Source organism: Globicephala melas, chromosome X (assembly GCF_963455315.2).
Source record: "Globicephala melas chromosome X, mGloMel1.2, whole genome shotgun sequence".
Taxonomy (NCBI): domain Eukaryota; kingdom Metazoa; phylum Chordata; class Mammalia; order Artiodactyla; family Delphinidae; genus Globicephala; species Globicephala melas.
Genome location: NC_083335.1, coordinates 106,614,044 through 106,630,128, shown reverse-complemented (window position 1 = coordinate 106,630,128; position 16,085 = coordinate 106,614,044). Strand labels below are relative to the sequence as shown.

The following is a 16,085-nucleotide window of genomic DNA, read 5'->3' as shown; positions in this document are numbered from 1 at the left end:
ATTTAGAATGGAAAATTTTAAGACCATGTGTGTCAAGCAGTATTAACCTGACAAAATTCCAGAATAGGAAAGAATTTGGATAAACTCTGAGAGTTCACCATAATGGGATGTGACTGTGTGTTTCTAGCCAAGACGGTACGTGACATCTCTGGCAATAAGAATATATCCTACACAGATGAATCATTTTGGCAATGATGTAAGCATAGATACATCAGGATTTAGAATGTTTTTAATCAGTGTCATGCATATTAGACAACCCCACTTCTGCCAAAACCCCTGTCCATATGAGTCAGATCAGTTTATTTAGAGCTGAAATTCTTAAAGGTCTACAGTATCATAAATGCTCATTGACATTTTTTAGTGGTTATAATTTGGAGAGGAGTTTATTTCATCCATGCCCCTTATGCATAACGTAATAGCCTTTCTTTCCAAACTATGTTAACACCAGGTATTGAGGTACCTGAACTGCCATTTGTAAACATCTCACACTCATCATGTTAATCCGTTATGGAATTTCCTTTAAAGGATGAGGATTTACAACGTTGCCCTGCAGTTGGGTATGATTTAAGAAATTGGCACAGGTTTTGCACATGCAAGCTCTCCTTACAGGCTTAATATTTCCACAGCTTTGCTGATCAGACACAAATCAGGAAAGGAATGGAATGCTGGAGAATATAGAAGGCAACAGAAGGAAGGTTTTCTTCCTTCTTCATCTGGCAGGTTTGGTGCCTCATGTACATTCTGTACAGCTAAAAGGGGAGAAGTAAAGTTGCGGTGAAAGATACTTGGGATATTACTTTCTATGTGGTAATCTAATTTATAAGGGTTGCTTTGCATTTATTAAGATACAAGAGACTCAGAGCCCAGATGAGACGAAAACTTTTCTTCAAGAAAAATATTCTTCAAGCCCTTTCACATGTTTGGGATTTTGAGACAGTCTAATGTCAGATCCAGGGTTCCCTCTTCCTTCTACATTATCCAGCCAGGCCACTCAAATTCAAGGATAGGAAAGGAAGAAAGGATGTGATTAAGTGTTAGGAGGAGGCTAATAGCAAGGATGTTTGGCTTCGTTCAGGTTTCTAAGATTATCTATATTTAGCAGAAACCAGAAGCTCAGGCTCAGTTCTATGAGAATTGGTTCTTATTTGCTGCCACCTAGAATCTGACGCAGTATACGGAGCTCAGGCTTATAAAGAGGTAAAAGTTCCTGTGCAAGAAATTTCGTTCTAATGGAGAAATCGGAACTCTTAATTATCTTGGCTCTAAACTTAAGCAAACCTGCAAAGTTTTGCTTTCCTGATGAGTATTCTGGTATATTTCTAAAGTCATGAGAAATGTGGGAGGGAAAAATCAGCCAGATAATAATAAAATACAAAATTGTCAATATTCAACCATTTTTCACCTACAAAATTGGTACTAATATCTGACCATTTTTGAACGACAAAAGTGGTCATTTCTTATGGCTCAACCTACTACGTTATCGTAGAAGTCCATTATTTGCAACAATAGAACAATCTACATGATGGAGTAGAAGTATGCTAGAATGCTGTGGAAATACTCTGCTTAGATATAAATCACTAAAAGGTTCAGTAGTTTCTAGAAAAATAATTGATTCATAGGGGTTTTGTTGTTCCCACTGTTGTTTACATCTGATTTGAAATAAGAGAGTAATTTTTCAAAGTTTTTTCCTGAATAGCTTTTTTCTAATGACCTGTGCTCATTGTGGGACTAATTTACAAGGCTACTGTGTAATCAAGTTTTGTGGCTAGTTACCGGCTTTTTATTCTTATGCTCCACCACTCCTTACAGTAAGGGGTGGGTGGGGAAAAATAGGTTTGAGGGGATGGATCAAACACGTTTTATTGTTCTATCCTTAACCATAAAGGAAGACAAGAACGGGACTAGGGGCACAGTCCGGGAGGGCAGAGCCCAGTTAGGCAGAGGAATGCAAGGGTGCTTCATCTCTGACCCAGGTCTCTTGGGTATCCTCTGGGTGGTCTAGCCAACTAGTCTAGGGAATAGGAGAGTGGCCAATTCCATGAAGGTCTGGCAGCTGGAAGCAACAGCTGGAAGGACATTGAGCTGGTTAAAAAAAAAAAAAGACCATGAGGAGAGACACCTAGTTTGTTGCTGCATTTGGATTAGCATCTCAGAAAGTCACTGCTGGGCCCGGCAGTGTTGCCCACATGGGTCTACAGTAGCTCACAACGCAAGCAGATTCGTGGTCATTGTCAAGGATACCCGCACTTCACCTAGGCTACTTCACCAGCCAAGAACCAAAGTGTAGATGGAACCTAAGGGAGGGATTCTAGCCCCTTCTCTGCACTGACTGGTGTAGCAGCACTAACATTTCTCTTCCTCACCAGTAAAATAAATTTCATATCAACTTACTAGTCATCTTGTGTGTGTGTGTATGCATGTGTGTGTGTATGTGGGTACATGTGTGTGTGTCTCTGTGTAATCTGGGTGCATAATACATATTATATATCACATTACCTATATCATATGTAATATGATATATCATGCAGTAAGTTCATGTTTATATACATTTTTATGTGTTTATAACCTTACATATATTGTTTAAATGTCTGAATAGAAATACTATATATTTCTCTCTATATTACATAGTATATATTCACACATTTTATATGTAAATATATAAAATGTGTTTGAATAAGATATGCCACATATACATATATTTATATATTACATATGTCTTCTATATGAAGAGATATTACACAATGACCATAGCATATATTATGGGCCACAGTTGTACACACTGATTTTATATAGTGCATGCGCGTGTGTATACACACACACAGAGTATGTAAATACTTTATCTTAAAACAAGGAAGAGCTATTAGCCAATTCATTTCTTGGACTCTTATTTGCACCTCTCGAATGAAGGAAAATCATTTCTCAGATTAAAACCCAATGCTGTGATTAGAATTACCAAAATGTGACAAGCCTCTGGTAGAAAGAGTAAGATGTGTATATTCGCCCTGATGTGAGCATCTGTCTTAACTTAAACAGAGTACACCTTTACTCTCACTCTTAACTGTCAGACAAAACAGGCTGTGATAAACCAAACAGTTCAGCGTAGAAAGTAAATGTTCGTAACAGGCAAAGTGTAAATGCAACCCAATTAATGAACTTCTCCCTTAAAACAGATGTTACTCAGGCCAGACGTATATACACTTTAAATTTCTTCTCAGAAAAACAAAAATCATGAATTTATGTGGATGTCATGGAAGGAAAAGCTTTCTATAAACATGAGCTACTTAGTGAAACTTGTCTAAGAATAAAATATGTTTTAAGCAGATTTTTCTCATGCATTCATTACACTCCATGGATTTTCTAGAAGAATGTAGTGATTTTATTTCCATATATGAAATCTGGCACTGGCCAGGCATGCTATCAACGGCTTCAGTGTCTCCTGATATTAAATGTTTTCCCATTGAAACTGGAAGCCATCTCATTTTACCTCCTCCATCTTCTTAGTTATTCCTTACTTTTAAGAACTCAGGATGAGGAAATCCTGCTAGGATTAAAGGATTAAAATGTGAGGAGCACCCAGAGGCATCAGCCTCCGCGCTGTGGTTCTGTGTGCTGGGGAAGGCAGGAGAATCTGGGCCTGAAGAAACATCTGCCTTACAAAGTCCAAATGTACAAAGTAGATCGATTTGCCTGTGATATTCATTGGCCAAAAAAATAAACAAACAAATCACCCAGACTGCCTCTGATAGCAAACCATTAAATACGTATAAAATATAAGTGACTTTATGAACAACTTTCCGGAAGTGTATCTACTGGGTAAAGTTAGGTTAACTCTCAACTATTCACTTGTCGATTCCTGCGTCGGTGGGTTGTAAACAATCCCAAAGGCTTTGGTCAGGTCCCAGAAAGGAGTCTGGGTGAGAGTGAGATTTAATCTGTGAGTATTCCTGACACTCACCCCAAGTGACTGGAGGATTTTCCACCATTAGTGTTATTTATCATCTGTGCTGCCTTGTCTCTTCATTGCCTCCAAAGCCTGCAAGTTAACTGCACAGAAAGATAGAAAATTCTTTGGAAAAGAAGAAAAATGATTAGCCTAAATCCTTCGGTATTTGACTTTACTAGATGAAAATCCCAAAGACTACTGCTAATAAAATTTAAATTGCACTCCTGGTATAAACTGTATCTGAACACTGGTGAAGAGCTCTACTGTCCTTATCCCAGGGCCTGGCTAAAAGCCTGCGCTGCCACAGAGCATTCACTCATGAATAATCAGAACTTGGACCTGTGTGTGTGTCTTGACACACTGATAGGCATGTGTTCCTATGCACGTAACTATACAGACATGCGATGAACCAAAACAAACATCTTGAATGTGCTTTTCAAAGACTAAGTGAATACTTTAAAAGCTTCTTTATCTTCAGAATTTGATAGAATCAGTATGTATTGTTTAGCAGTTCCCTCTGGCAATTCATCAGCCTTAACCACTGTGGCTGTAAGAGAGGGAGCGCGCTAGGATGCTGGTCAGTTCCTGGCAGGCTCACTACCACGCAGCAGTCTTTGACTTCCAGGTCTCAGGCTGCCCCAGGTCTTGGACCTGCCCCTTGGATGATGAGCCCAGGCTCCCATTACGTGCAGGGCTTCTGGTCACCAAGGGCTAAATCTATTTGTTGACACTAAAGAAAGGAGGCAGCTGCTGAGAGAGGAAAGTGAAGAGGAACAGAATGTACCAAAATCTTTCTTCCCTGCCTTTCCTTGGTTTTCATTGGCCCAGTTTCTGAAATGGATGTAAAAACAAAGACCTGGGCTGGCTGGAGGAAAAACTGGGAAGGAGTTAGTCTCTGTGAGATCCTCCTTACCTATGATTTCCTCTGCACTCCCTCCCCATCTCCGTTCTCTGTCCCATTCCCCAGACCAAAGGGAAGCTGCTTCAGTAGACACACTATTCCAGAGGGGGCTGCATTTAAAAGAATACCCTTGAAGGCCAAACCACAGGGAATTCAGTTGTGATGATGGGCAGAGCAGACATTCTTGGGGGGCAGAGCATTCCTCACGTCCTACGGCTCTTGGAACATGTCTCCCCTTGAGTCCAGGCCAGAAAATAGGGGCTCCACAGTTCCGCTTTCCATTAGGGTAATAGACCAACCTCTTCAACATAAATACCCAGCTGTGAATCAGGTCTGGTGCCAGCTAGGCAGTCCAGGCTATTCATCCCTGGGAGGCGCCCGCAGCTATGTTGGCACTCATCTCTCCCTTGACTGACTGAGCTTCAGTAAGGAGGCCCAGTTATGGTGTTAGCGGTTGTCCCTGAAATCCAAAGAGCTCTTTGAAGACAGTGCACAACTGCCATCTGGAGTTTAGGGTGTAGGCATCTGCTAGAGGGGTGTGGCTTGAGAATCAAGAATCTAGCCTATCAGGAATGAAGGTGGGGGCCTTTGCAGGCCAGGCCACCAATGACTAGCAACGAACGCTGAGTGATCAGGTAAAACAGATTCTTGCTCAGGGCTTCCTCTTCTGGCCTCTGTATCTGTATGCACACCCCTGTAGCAAGAGGAACGAAGGAGAAGCATAAGCCCCTATGAATAAAACCAGAATCCTCTGGAACTGCCCCCAGAACCAAGAACGTGTGATGTGCAAAAAGAGTCAGGACTCAATAAAAATGATCAAACTACAGAAGGATAAGGCATCTAAAATGCAGCAACAGATCTCAAGAGACAGGCGAACAGCTTACGTCCACCTCTCCTTGAGTTTGATTATTTTCATTCTGGACCCTCAAATGCCTTATTCTTTTCACCTAATAGCTCTGTTAACTCAAAGTCCTTTCCTCGATTAGCTTCTAAGATCACCCAACAGCAAGGTAAGAAAAGGATTCTTACTGTATTTTCCAACAAGAGTCAGGGTCAGATAATATCATTAGAAAACATCACACCAATTGTAAAAAAGGACTGCAAAACAGATTTAATTCAAATCCTACTATATGAGTAATTCTAATTCTGCTCTCTGTATCTTTATTTTCTTACCATATTTAATGACTCAGTACCAAAGCCCTGTTTTAAAACTTTTTTTTTCTTTCTAGCAAGAAAACACATAAAATTCCATTTGCCATTTTCAGTGAAACTCTAAAGTGTGTTTTGCCCACCAGAACTTATTCTACATGGCCCCAGACAAAATGGTCAGTATTGTTTCCCCAGGATGCAGATGCCTCGGAAGTACTTTTTTTACCCTCATTTCAAGGGATCAGTTATTTTTTTATTTTATTTTATTTTCGCGGTATGCGGGCCTCTCACTGTTGTGGCCTCTCCCGTTGTGGAGCACAGGCTCCGGACGCGCAGGCTCAGCGGCCATGGCTCACGGGCCCAGCCGCTCCGCGGCATGTGGGATCCTCCCGGACCGGGGCACGGACCCGTGTCCCCTGCATCGGCAGGCGGACTCTCAACCACTGCGCCACCAGGAAAGCCCGGGATCAGTTATTTTAATCAACGATCAGCTGGTCCTTCCTGAGAACACAGTGGCAACAAACTCAATAAATAGTTTGCCCTGGTAAGACTAGACATTAACTATCTAAAACATAATTAACAACAGTATGCCAGTCAACGAGTGCACTTTTTACTTCATGTCTGGGGAGTTTAGGTGCCTCCAATTGAATAGGGGCCACGGTGCTAGTTATCAAATTGACAGTCTTGACCTGACCTCTAAAAGTGGCTGTAAAGCAGTGCCTAGTAAATTAAGATAGATGCCAAATCTATATCGTGACTATGAAATGGGCATTCGGGTTTGAGGCCAAGACTTCACAATACATATATAAATACCAGCCTGGGCACGAGGGAAGACAAGCGCTCAATGACTGAACACAAGGTAACAGTGACTCACTTTACTCAGTATTATGATTGGCTGGAGATTTTAAATTCATTTTTAAAAACCAGACTATTGTACCACAGGGTAAAGATTTTATTCTCCTCAGTAATGGGATTGACTATGCCAAGGTGTAGAAGCAGAAAATGAGATCTGCCGATCTCAGTGCCAAGACAGGGGTGATAGAAAGCCACAACAGGTCACTTTGTGGGTCTTTTCGATGTTGCAGCGGCCTGGAAACCTGGGGAGGCCCGTCCAGGAAATGTCTGGCTCCAACTAGGAAAGATGGGAGAAGTTCAACTAGATCTGGTTTTAGGCAGTAGAATAAAGTCAAAACGGGCACTTACTGTACCTGTGCTGTTCCAAGGTTACTGGAATACTAACCAAGGAGCCAAAGGCACTAAGTAGTTCAGGAGAGAGGTTACTGGTCTGGCCCGGTCCCTCAGAGGCCACTGCCAAAGAGTGCAGAGAAGCCAGCAGAGTCACCGCCTGCTTGAGACGCCATCCATAAACAACCAAAACGGGTCAGACATCCCTGAAGACAAGAGACACGCCACAAACTTGCAACCTGAATTTTCATTTTTATCCACTGAGTTCATATGAATCTTGTTCCTTCTTCCATCCTTCCTGTTCACTGAAACTTGTCCCTACTTATTTTGCTTCCCTCTGTTTCGCAGATTTATTGCTTCCTGCATTGATATTTGGGGAAGAAGCAAAAAGAGGCTGTGATTTAGGTTCCTGTGAAGGCTCAGATTAAATACAGTGCTTCTTTCTCCCTAAAGCCTTCTACTTGGCCAAACTTAAATGAGGTGATGAGCCGTTAACTCAGAACCCTCTGCCCACCGCCTTAGTCTGTGCTGACCTCCAGCCAGACTTGTGGGGATGACAAGCAAACTGACGAGTGGCCAGGCATCCCCTCTGGAGTGTTCCACCAACCAAGGCAAACAAATACTCCGCAAACTGCACCAACAACCCTAAACTATCAATGTGCATAATCCCCAAAAGACACAGGCACACGCCTACTCAGATTTTTATAGGCAAAAGTCCACCCAGCTTTCTTGAGCCACAAGGAAGCCATGAAGATCTCAGCTCCTCTATCTTCCCTCTATCCCTTAACATTTATGATTCACTAAAACACGAGTTTCTCTCTCCACAGGAGAAATCAGTGACATTTACTGTCACCTGTCACCCCTAGGACGGGTTATATTTCCTTTGACCCAGTAGTTCCCCAGGACCAAGGTGTTTCCCCTCTTTAGAGAGATTAGCCTTTAAAATTTTTGATCTGGTCTTTTTCTGCCCCCTCAGGTCATGGATTATATGGGACTTTTGAAATGTTATCCTCCTGGAGGAAAACTAGAGAAGACCAACACGTTAAAGAGAGAACTGCAGCAGTCTATGCAGACTCCATGCTCTCCTTTTCTCTCACCACTGCCATGTACCTGGTCACCTTTGGCATAGGGGCCAGCCCTTTCACGAACATTGAGGCAGCCAGGATTTTCTGCTGCAATTCCTGTATCGCAATCTTCTTCAACTACCTCTATGTACTCTCGTTTTATGGTTCCAGCCTGGTATTCACTGGCTACATAGAAAACAATTACCAGCATAGTATCTTCTGTAGGAAAGTCCCAAAGCCCGAGGCATTGCAGGAGAAGCCCGCATGGTACAGGTTTCTCCTGACGGCCAGGTTCAGCGAGGACACAACTGACGGCGAGGAAGCGAACACTTACGAGAGTCACCTATTGGTATGTTTCCTCAAACGCTATTACTGTGACTGGATAACCAACACCTATGTCAAGCCTTTTGTAGTTCTCTTTTACCTTATTTATATTTCCTTTGCCTTAATGGGCTATCTGCAGGTCAGTGAAGGGTCAGACCTTAGTAACATCGTAGCAACGGCGACACAAACCATTGAGTACACTACTGCCCAGCAAAAGTACTTTAGCAACTACAGTCCGGTGATTGGGTTTTACATATACGAGTCTATAGAATACTGGAACACTAGTGTCCAAGAAGACGTGCTAGAATACACCAAGGGGTTTGTGCGAATATCCTGGTTTGAGAGCTATTTAAATTACCTTCGGAAACTCAACGTGACCACTGGCTTGCCTAAGAAAAATTTCACAGACATGTTGAGAAATTCCTTCCTGAAAGCCCCCCAATTTTCACATTTTCAAGAGGACATCATCTTCTCTAAAAAGTACAACGATGAGGTTGATGTAGTGGCCTCCAGAATGTTTTTGGTGGCCAAGACCATGGAAACGAACAGAGAAGAACTCTATGATCTCCTGGAGACCCTGAGGAGACTTTCTGTCACCTCCAAGGTGAAGTTCATCGTCTTCAATCCGTCCTTCGTGTACATGGATCGATACGCCTCCTCTCTGGGAGCCCCCCTGCACAACTCCTGCATCAGTGCTTTGTTCCTGCTCTTCTTCTCGGCATTCCTGGTGGCAGATTCTCTGATTAATGTCTGGCTCACTCTAACGGTTGTGTCCGTGGAGTTTGGAGTTATAGGTTTCATGACATTATGGAAAGTAGAACTGGACTGCATCTCTGTGCTATGCTTAATTTACGGAATTAACTACACAATCGACAACTGTGCTCCACTATTATCCACCTTTGTTCTGGGCAAGGATTTCACAAGAACGAAGTGGGTAAAAAATGCCCTGGAAGTGCATGGGGTAGCTATTTTACAGAGTTACCTCTGCTATCTTGTTGGTCTGATTCCTCTTGCAGCTGTGCCTTCAAATCTGACCTGTACACTGTTCAGGTGCTTGTTTTTAATAGCATTTGTCACCTTCTTTCACTGCTTTGCCATTTTACCTGTGATACTGACTTTCCTGCCACCCTCTAAGAAAAAAAGGAAAGAGAAGAAAAATCCTGAAAATCGGGAGGAAATTGAGTGTGTAGAAATGGTGGATATCGATAGTACCAGAGTGGTTGACCAAATTACAACAGTGTGATAGCGTCTGGTTGTTATATTTTCACCCTAGGTCTTATCAAGAGCAAAGGGATGATGTTAATGGAAACAAATTGAAAGTTGTTCTTTGGTTTTTAAGAATAAGAAATAGGCATCGCCAAAAAAAAGTAAAGGACAAGGTGGGGAAATGGGCATTGCATATCTTCAATCTTTAAAACGAAAGGTTGTCATCAGAGAAAATTTACACACACACACACACACCCTAGGAGACTCATAGTCTCTTAAACTAAGATCAAATAAGCAAAAGCTTATTAGCAAGCAGAATCCTCTTTTACTCACACTGCAGATGTTGCTGGTATTGTGACAAAAACCTCCTGATTGAAAGGTCAGCTGCCAAGGCAGAAATAGCTTCGAGCGTCGCTCAAACAGTAAAGCTTCCAGAACTTCTGCAGAGCGGCAGCTCCAAGCAGCGTCTGTGGTTTAAGGTCTAAGGTCTTTGCCGTCTCATCTATCCCCCCAACACCCCAAGGGGATGTTTGTGAAAGTTCTGGCCACCAAAAGCAAGCCAGAACCTCAGAAACAGACACATGGCGGAATGGCCATCACCCATGGACTGAAACTGAGTCACCTCTAAACTCACCCGGGTGAGGCAGTTTTGTTGTCCAGAATGAATTTATCATACGCCCCACCCACCCACCATCAATATACTTTTAACATCGGTATGGTTTGGTTAATATACCTTTAAACCAATGACAGCTCCAGCAATGCAGAGTTAAGGCAATTCTATTTTGGTATATCTCGTTGCTTGTCACCAAATGGATCTGCTTCATTACTTACAGCTCTTGGCAAGAGGCTCTGAGTACCCAAAACCACAGAGCCAAACCGAAATACCTGGCATGATGAAGGAAAAGCAGGTGTCTACTTGAACCCAGAGATAGTATTTCCATTTTGACAAAAAAAAAAAAAAAAAAAAGGCCAGCTGGTACAGCTGTTTGCGGTTTGGCCCTACATGCATTTTTTTTTTTTTTGCATGGATGCCCAGAAATAACATCTGCCCACACATAGCTGAGGAAGGAGAAATGAACACTGACATGGTTATCTGCCACAGCTTCCCACTTGTAGTGCCAGTCTGCCTTTGCTCAGGAGACATGCTTGCTCAGAGATACAGAGAAGAAAAGTCCTGAAACTTTGTTAAGTCCTGAAACTGAGAACTTCAGGCAGACATAAAGGGCTGAAAGTGAGATAAATGGAAATGACTGGAAGATGTAATCACCACCATAAATCTATCAACGATGACAGTCAAGCTTTCCTGCTAACCTGGCTGCACTTTCATCTTCCTGGTCCCCACGCCCTCCCACCTTCGTTGGTACCCCTCTACTTCCTTGCACGGCCCTTCTGTACATTATCGAGCCTAGATGTTTATACTGTTGACTTGCAGTATCTACAGGATCTAAACAGAAATGGTTTGATCTGAAGAGGCTGTGTATGTTGCCCCCGACCCCTGCATTTCTTTAAGTCTATAAAAATGAAGCTAAAACCTGGTCACACTTGAGGTAAATGTCTACAGTACTTTTCCCTTTTAGAGACGTAGCTTATTTAGACATCTGTAGTGGTAAGCATTTCCCCAAAGCACCTTACCTTTCCGGACCTTAGCGGATGTACTGTGCAACTTCCCCATCCCCTGCAGCGGAGGAAACTGAGACCTAGGAGAATAAAGTGACTCACCCAGGGTCACACCACTGGAGGGTTTCCATCATTTTAGCATGCCTAAGACAGGGCAGGCCAATTTTAGATCTTCTCATAAGAGGGCTACTACTCCCTTCAAAGTACATTTCCAAGGAAGAAACATAGGACTTATTGGCCATAAGGCAGACTTTTTTTTAATGTCTGGGTAATGTTTGGGATTTAGGTTTACCATTGTCTTTCCAGACAGCAAAAATTCCCAAATGATTCAGATGTAACTACACCAAGTGCAAACCTGTGCTTTCTATTTCATGTACTGTTGTTCACACAGTTCTAAATATATGTGCAGGGGATCATAGCTAGTGCATTACACACTTGTTCAAGCTCTCCTGCAAACACACTAAGTGATCATACCAATGTGTTATGCACTCAACTAGAAGATAATGAGCTTTAATCTAAGGACAAATGCAATCCTCGAAAAAGGGCAAGTTCGCATAATAGATCTGCGATCAATTCTCTCTCCAAGGGGCCTGCAACTAGGCTATCATTGATAAAACACAGCTGAAGAGGGGATTGGTTTTATTCTTAAATCATATGTTGCTAAATCATTTTCTGAAGAGCGTGTTCTAAATCAGCCATTGATTTAGTGCCAGCCACGTGGAGCACCTTGGGTTACAGTGACTCCACAAAACTGATACAACACATACCAATTAAGCAGATTTTGTTGAGAATTTAACCATTCAGTTTGGTCAACCAGAATGACTTATGTGGAACTTTATTTTATGACAGATAGTAGTTTTCCCTCTTGATTGGGTCTCTGCACACCTTGGGATATTGTATTTTTAAATGAAGGGCATTTTCAAACTTGTCAACTTCTTTTTTCAGCACTTGAAATCTAAGCTTATGGAATTCTGACTGTGGAATGAATGAATTATTTTGGGGGGAGTCTGCATGCCAAGATTGACTACTTATTATTTATTGTTAGATCATTATTACTTATTTGTTAATATTCATTATTAATAATTGCTCTGATAGCATTGGTTTAGCCCCACCATGGAGAAGACATTTTGAAAATAGGTCAGAATCACATCCCCCCAAAATTTAAGTCTTTACTTCATGAAGTTTTACTTTTTCAATTGCTATAAAGAGGGAAGGAACAATCCTAGCAAACACTTGCAAAAGTTTTATTTTTCAATTAATTCCAACCAAGACATTAATGTCCACTTTACCAAAGAAACTTATTTGGTTGGTTTTGAGTTGGTATTTATTGTTTGTTTACCAAAGAAAATATTCCATTCATCAAAAATATTTCCCCTGCTCAACTAAAAAAAAAAAAAAAACTGTGATATTGGGCTTTCTTGGCCATTCATAAAGAAAAAAAGAAAAGTCAGGGTAAGGGTGATATTCTCTCATTGAGTTAAACTCAACAGAAGATGTAAATTCACAAGAAGCTTGGGGTTTGCAAGAAAGAAAATGACACTTGAAATAGGGCATTATTGTTAAGTCCTATAGCAATGGCCCAATGAATAGCATGAGGGCTCCTCGGGCTAAAAGGAGCATATTTGTTGCACAGAAAAAATAAGATAATCGCTGATGAAACTCCTTCGCCATTGTTCCAGCTCATAAGCTTTGTTTGGGGTTTGGGGGGGTTTTAGGTTTTGGGGTTTTGCTTTGCTTTGGTTTGTGACATTTGTTTGTGTTTGCTCCTACCTTTTCTACCATTTCTACCCCCTCAATTTTCAGGCAAAAGTGAGCTAATCAGATGCCATCCTCCATGGCTACAGTTATTTGTGCAATATGCTGCTCTGAACAAGGCCCTTGATAACCCTTTTATTTTAACCAACCACCACCCAATTGTTCTAAGTGGCATTCTGGGACCATGACATCACTTTCCTCCAGCCCCAGCAATGGAGCGTGGCTGTGTCTATCTCAAGAACGAGTGGGCTGGGCAGCCGCCCTGGGGGTGTGGCATGAGTCAGAGCCTCTTGGACACAAATGATATCCTCCTTATAATGGCTTTTTATTCCTTCAGATCCTATTAAAGTAGCCCTGCAGCTTATAGTAGTGTTTGATCTCTGTGAATCTCTGTTTTCTCATCTGTAAAATGGCGATAATAACAGTAACTATCTTTCAATTCAGCAAATACTTACTGAGTGCCTAATATCACCCAGATACTGTTCTAGAGACTGGGGACAGCAGTAAACAAATCACATAAAAAAAAAATCTGCCCTCGAGAGCCTACATTTGAGTGATATTGTGGGTTTACTGTAAGGATTAACATGAGGAGATGTTCAGAGAGCACTCGTGGCAAGGCCTGGCATAGAGAAGGAACTCAAGACATTATTATTTGTAATTTGTCCATCCCACACAGTAGCACTAGAGCTCAGGATGGAAAGCTACAGAGAAGCAGATCTGTGCAGATCAGAGCCCAGGATTAGGGCTATGTAAAAACGCAGTTGTCCTGGTCATTTTAAGACATTCAAAATTTGGCTGGATCATCACTTAGTGGAGTGAGTGTGAAGGTGGCACAAGCCCTACATGGTGGAGTTGGATTGTAATCCTTGAAAGAAAGGGATTACAGGTAGTTGGGAATGGAGTGGGGAGGGGAAGGCGCTTATTTCATTACTATGCCCGGCTTGTCTGAAGACATTTGAACATTCCTTTGGGGTAATTTGCTTTTAAGTCTGTGCTACATAAAAAGCACCAGGTATTTAAAGACAAAGTTCCTATTTTTTTAAAGCATGGTAAATCTGCAACACGAAGGAAAGTATTAAATTAGTACTACCAGATTCTCTGGCAAAGAACTGAGAATGGCTTCAGCCAACACATTGCAGAGTACCTCCCCGTGGTGGTTACAACTGTTTATTTCTGTTTCATGCCAGTCCAGGAGAAAGCAAAGAGGAAAGTGAATGAGCTAAAATCCATTCACCTGAATAGGCAGTGTCAGGCTGTCCTCCCCAGCCCGCCTCTCACCTGCCCCCCTTCTGCCCAGGTGATGTGTTTGAAGTCCTCTGATATCTGTGAGGGCACCATGCAAGGAAGAGGAAGCGAGGTGAGCAGACAGCTATGGCCTGTGTGTCAATTTTCAGGTTAGATTAAAATGAGCACGGCAAAGGTTTGGAGGAGCCGACCCGGGGAAAGAAGGTTTCTTTTCAAAGTACAAAGAAAGCAACGTCTACCAAGGAGGCGACCCACAGAGGGCCCTTGGTGGAAGGAATGCTGTTCCTGTGGGACACGCCAGCCTCTTCCCCCTCCAGAATGTTGACACCAGATGAACCGTTGGATAGAATTAAGCTTACCCTTCTGTTTTTCACTTAGGAAAATGGAAACCTGCAGAAGTGAAATTACACGCACAGAGCCAGTTAGAAGCAGATACAGGACTATGATTGAAGTCTCCTAGCTCCTAGCCTCAGTCCTTTCTCCATTCTGCCACTTTACTGCCAAATTCTATGTGTCTAAATCACGGGCTCTTAACCTGGGGGCCATGAATGAGTTGGTGGGAGGGCGGGACTCTGAACTCCTTAGAATTGAATTATACACAAAAATGTGTCTATATGTTCCATATGTGCATTTTCCTAAAGAGAGTTCATAGTTGTCATCAGGTTTCCAAAGAGGTCTGCGACCCCAAAAGGGTGAAGAACAACTGTCCTCAATTAATAAAGACCTCACTGGGAGTGTGATCCTAGTGTCCTCATTTTGGCTAAAGGGCAATCAACAATTTCTCAACCATCTTTTCTCCAAGGAGCCAAAACTGCTTCTAGGTACTGGTCTCTTCATGCCCAGCCAAGTGCCTACTACTCTTCCTTTATTCCTCATTCACTCATTTATTTAATCTGCAAACGTGTTTTCATTGTCCAATCTATGTTCTAGCACCAGTTAAACACACTCTCCAGGGCGAGACTGGGGAAAGGACCCCTCTGCATCATGCTCTTATTGGCAGAAAGAATACTAGGCCGCTACCACATTCTTACTGTTGCAACAAAGGAATATATAGCCTCAGAGTTACAGTAACCACTCCCCACACATAGACACACACAGAGGGGGCAGCCAGCAAAGGTGACATGTGGACGTGGGCCCTGTTAAAGAAGAAGCAGCAGAGCAGCCTATTTCCAAGCTTTACAGGTCTATGCTTGTGGCAGCAGCATGCCATCCTTGAAGGGGTGCTCCCAAGTGATCTCTATTCAAGAGAGGGAGAGAATGTGTCTCATTCATCTCGGTAATACTTGTAGTGAACACATAGGAAATCACGGCCATGGACATATGGTTACATTTAAGGACAGATGTGTCTTGGACACAGATATACAAATTGAAGCCCAGTTCTCTTGACTCCCAACCATCAGCTAGATATCGTAGACATGGATGGAGGAAGCTAGAGAATAAACGACTCTACGTGTACCTGTTAGTTGTGCTTCCTCTGGCATAACTTGAGGCACAAGGAATGTACCTGGGTTGTCCTAAGGGTAAGGCTGGGGAAGCACTGCTTAGCCCTCCCTGAAGCACAAAGGAGGCATGGGTGACTGAACAGTGCCATTTACAGAACCCTCTGCCCAGCCGTGAAAAGGGAAGCCTTCTGTTGAGGTGGAGGGATATCAGCCCCACTTTGTAGCATGTGATATGAAGTTTGAAGACTCTGCTC

The 16,085-nt window shown here is 42.5% G+C and overlaps 1 protein-coding gene across 1 annotated transcript in view; it reads left to right on the top strand.

Moving 5' to 3' along the window:
• PTCHD1 (patched domain containing 1) overlaps window positions 1-10,692 on the top strand; it is a 51,063-nt gene extending 40,371 nt beyond the window's left edge. The window contains exon 3 of the mRNA XM_030843800.2: window positions 8,155-10,692. Within this exon, the coding sequence (XP_030699660.2) occupies window positions 8,155-9,809 (1,655 nt within the window). The 3' untranslated portion in view covers window positions 9,810-10,692. The remainder of the gene's footprint in view (window positions 1-8,154) is intronic.
• Window positions 10,693-16,085: the final 5,393 nt, after the last annotated feature.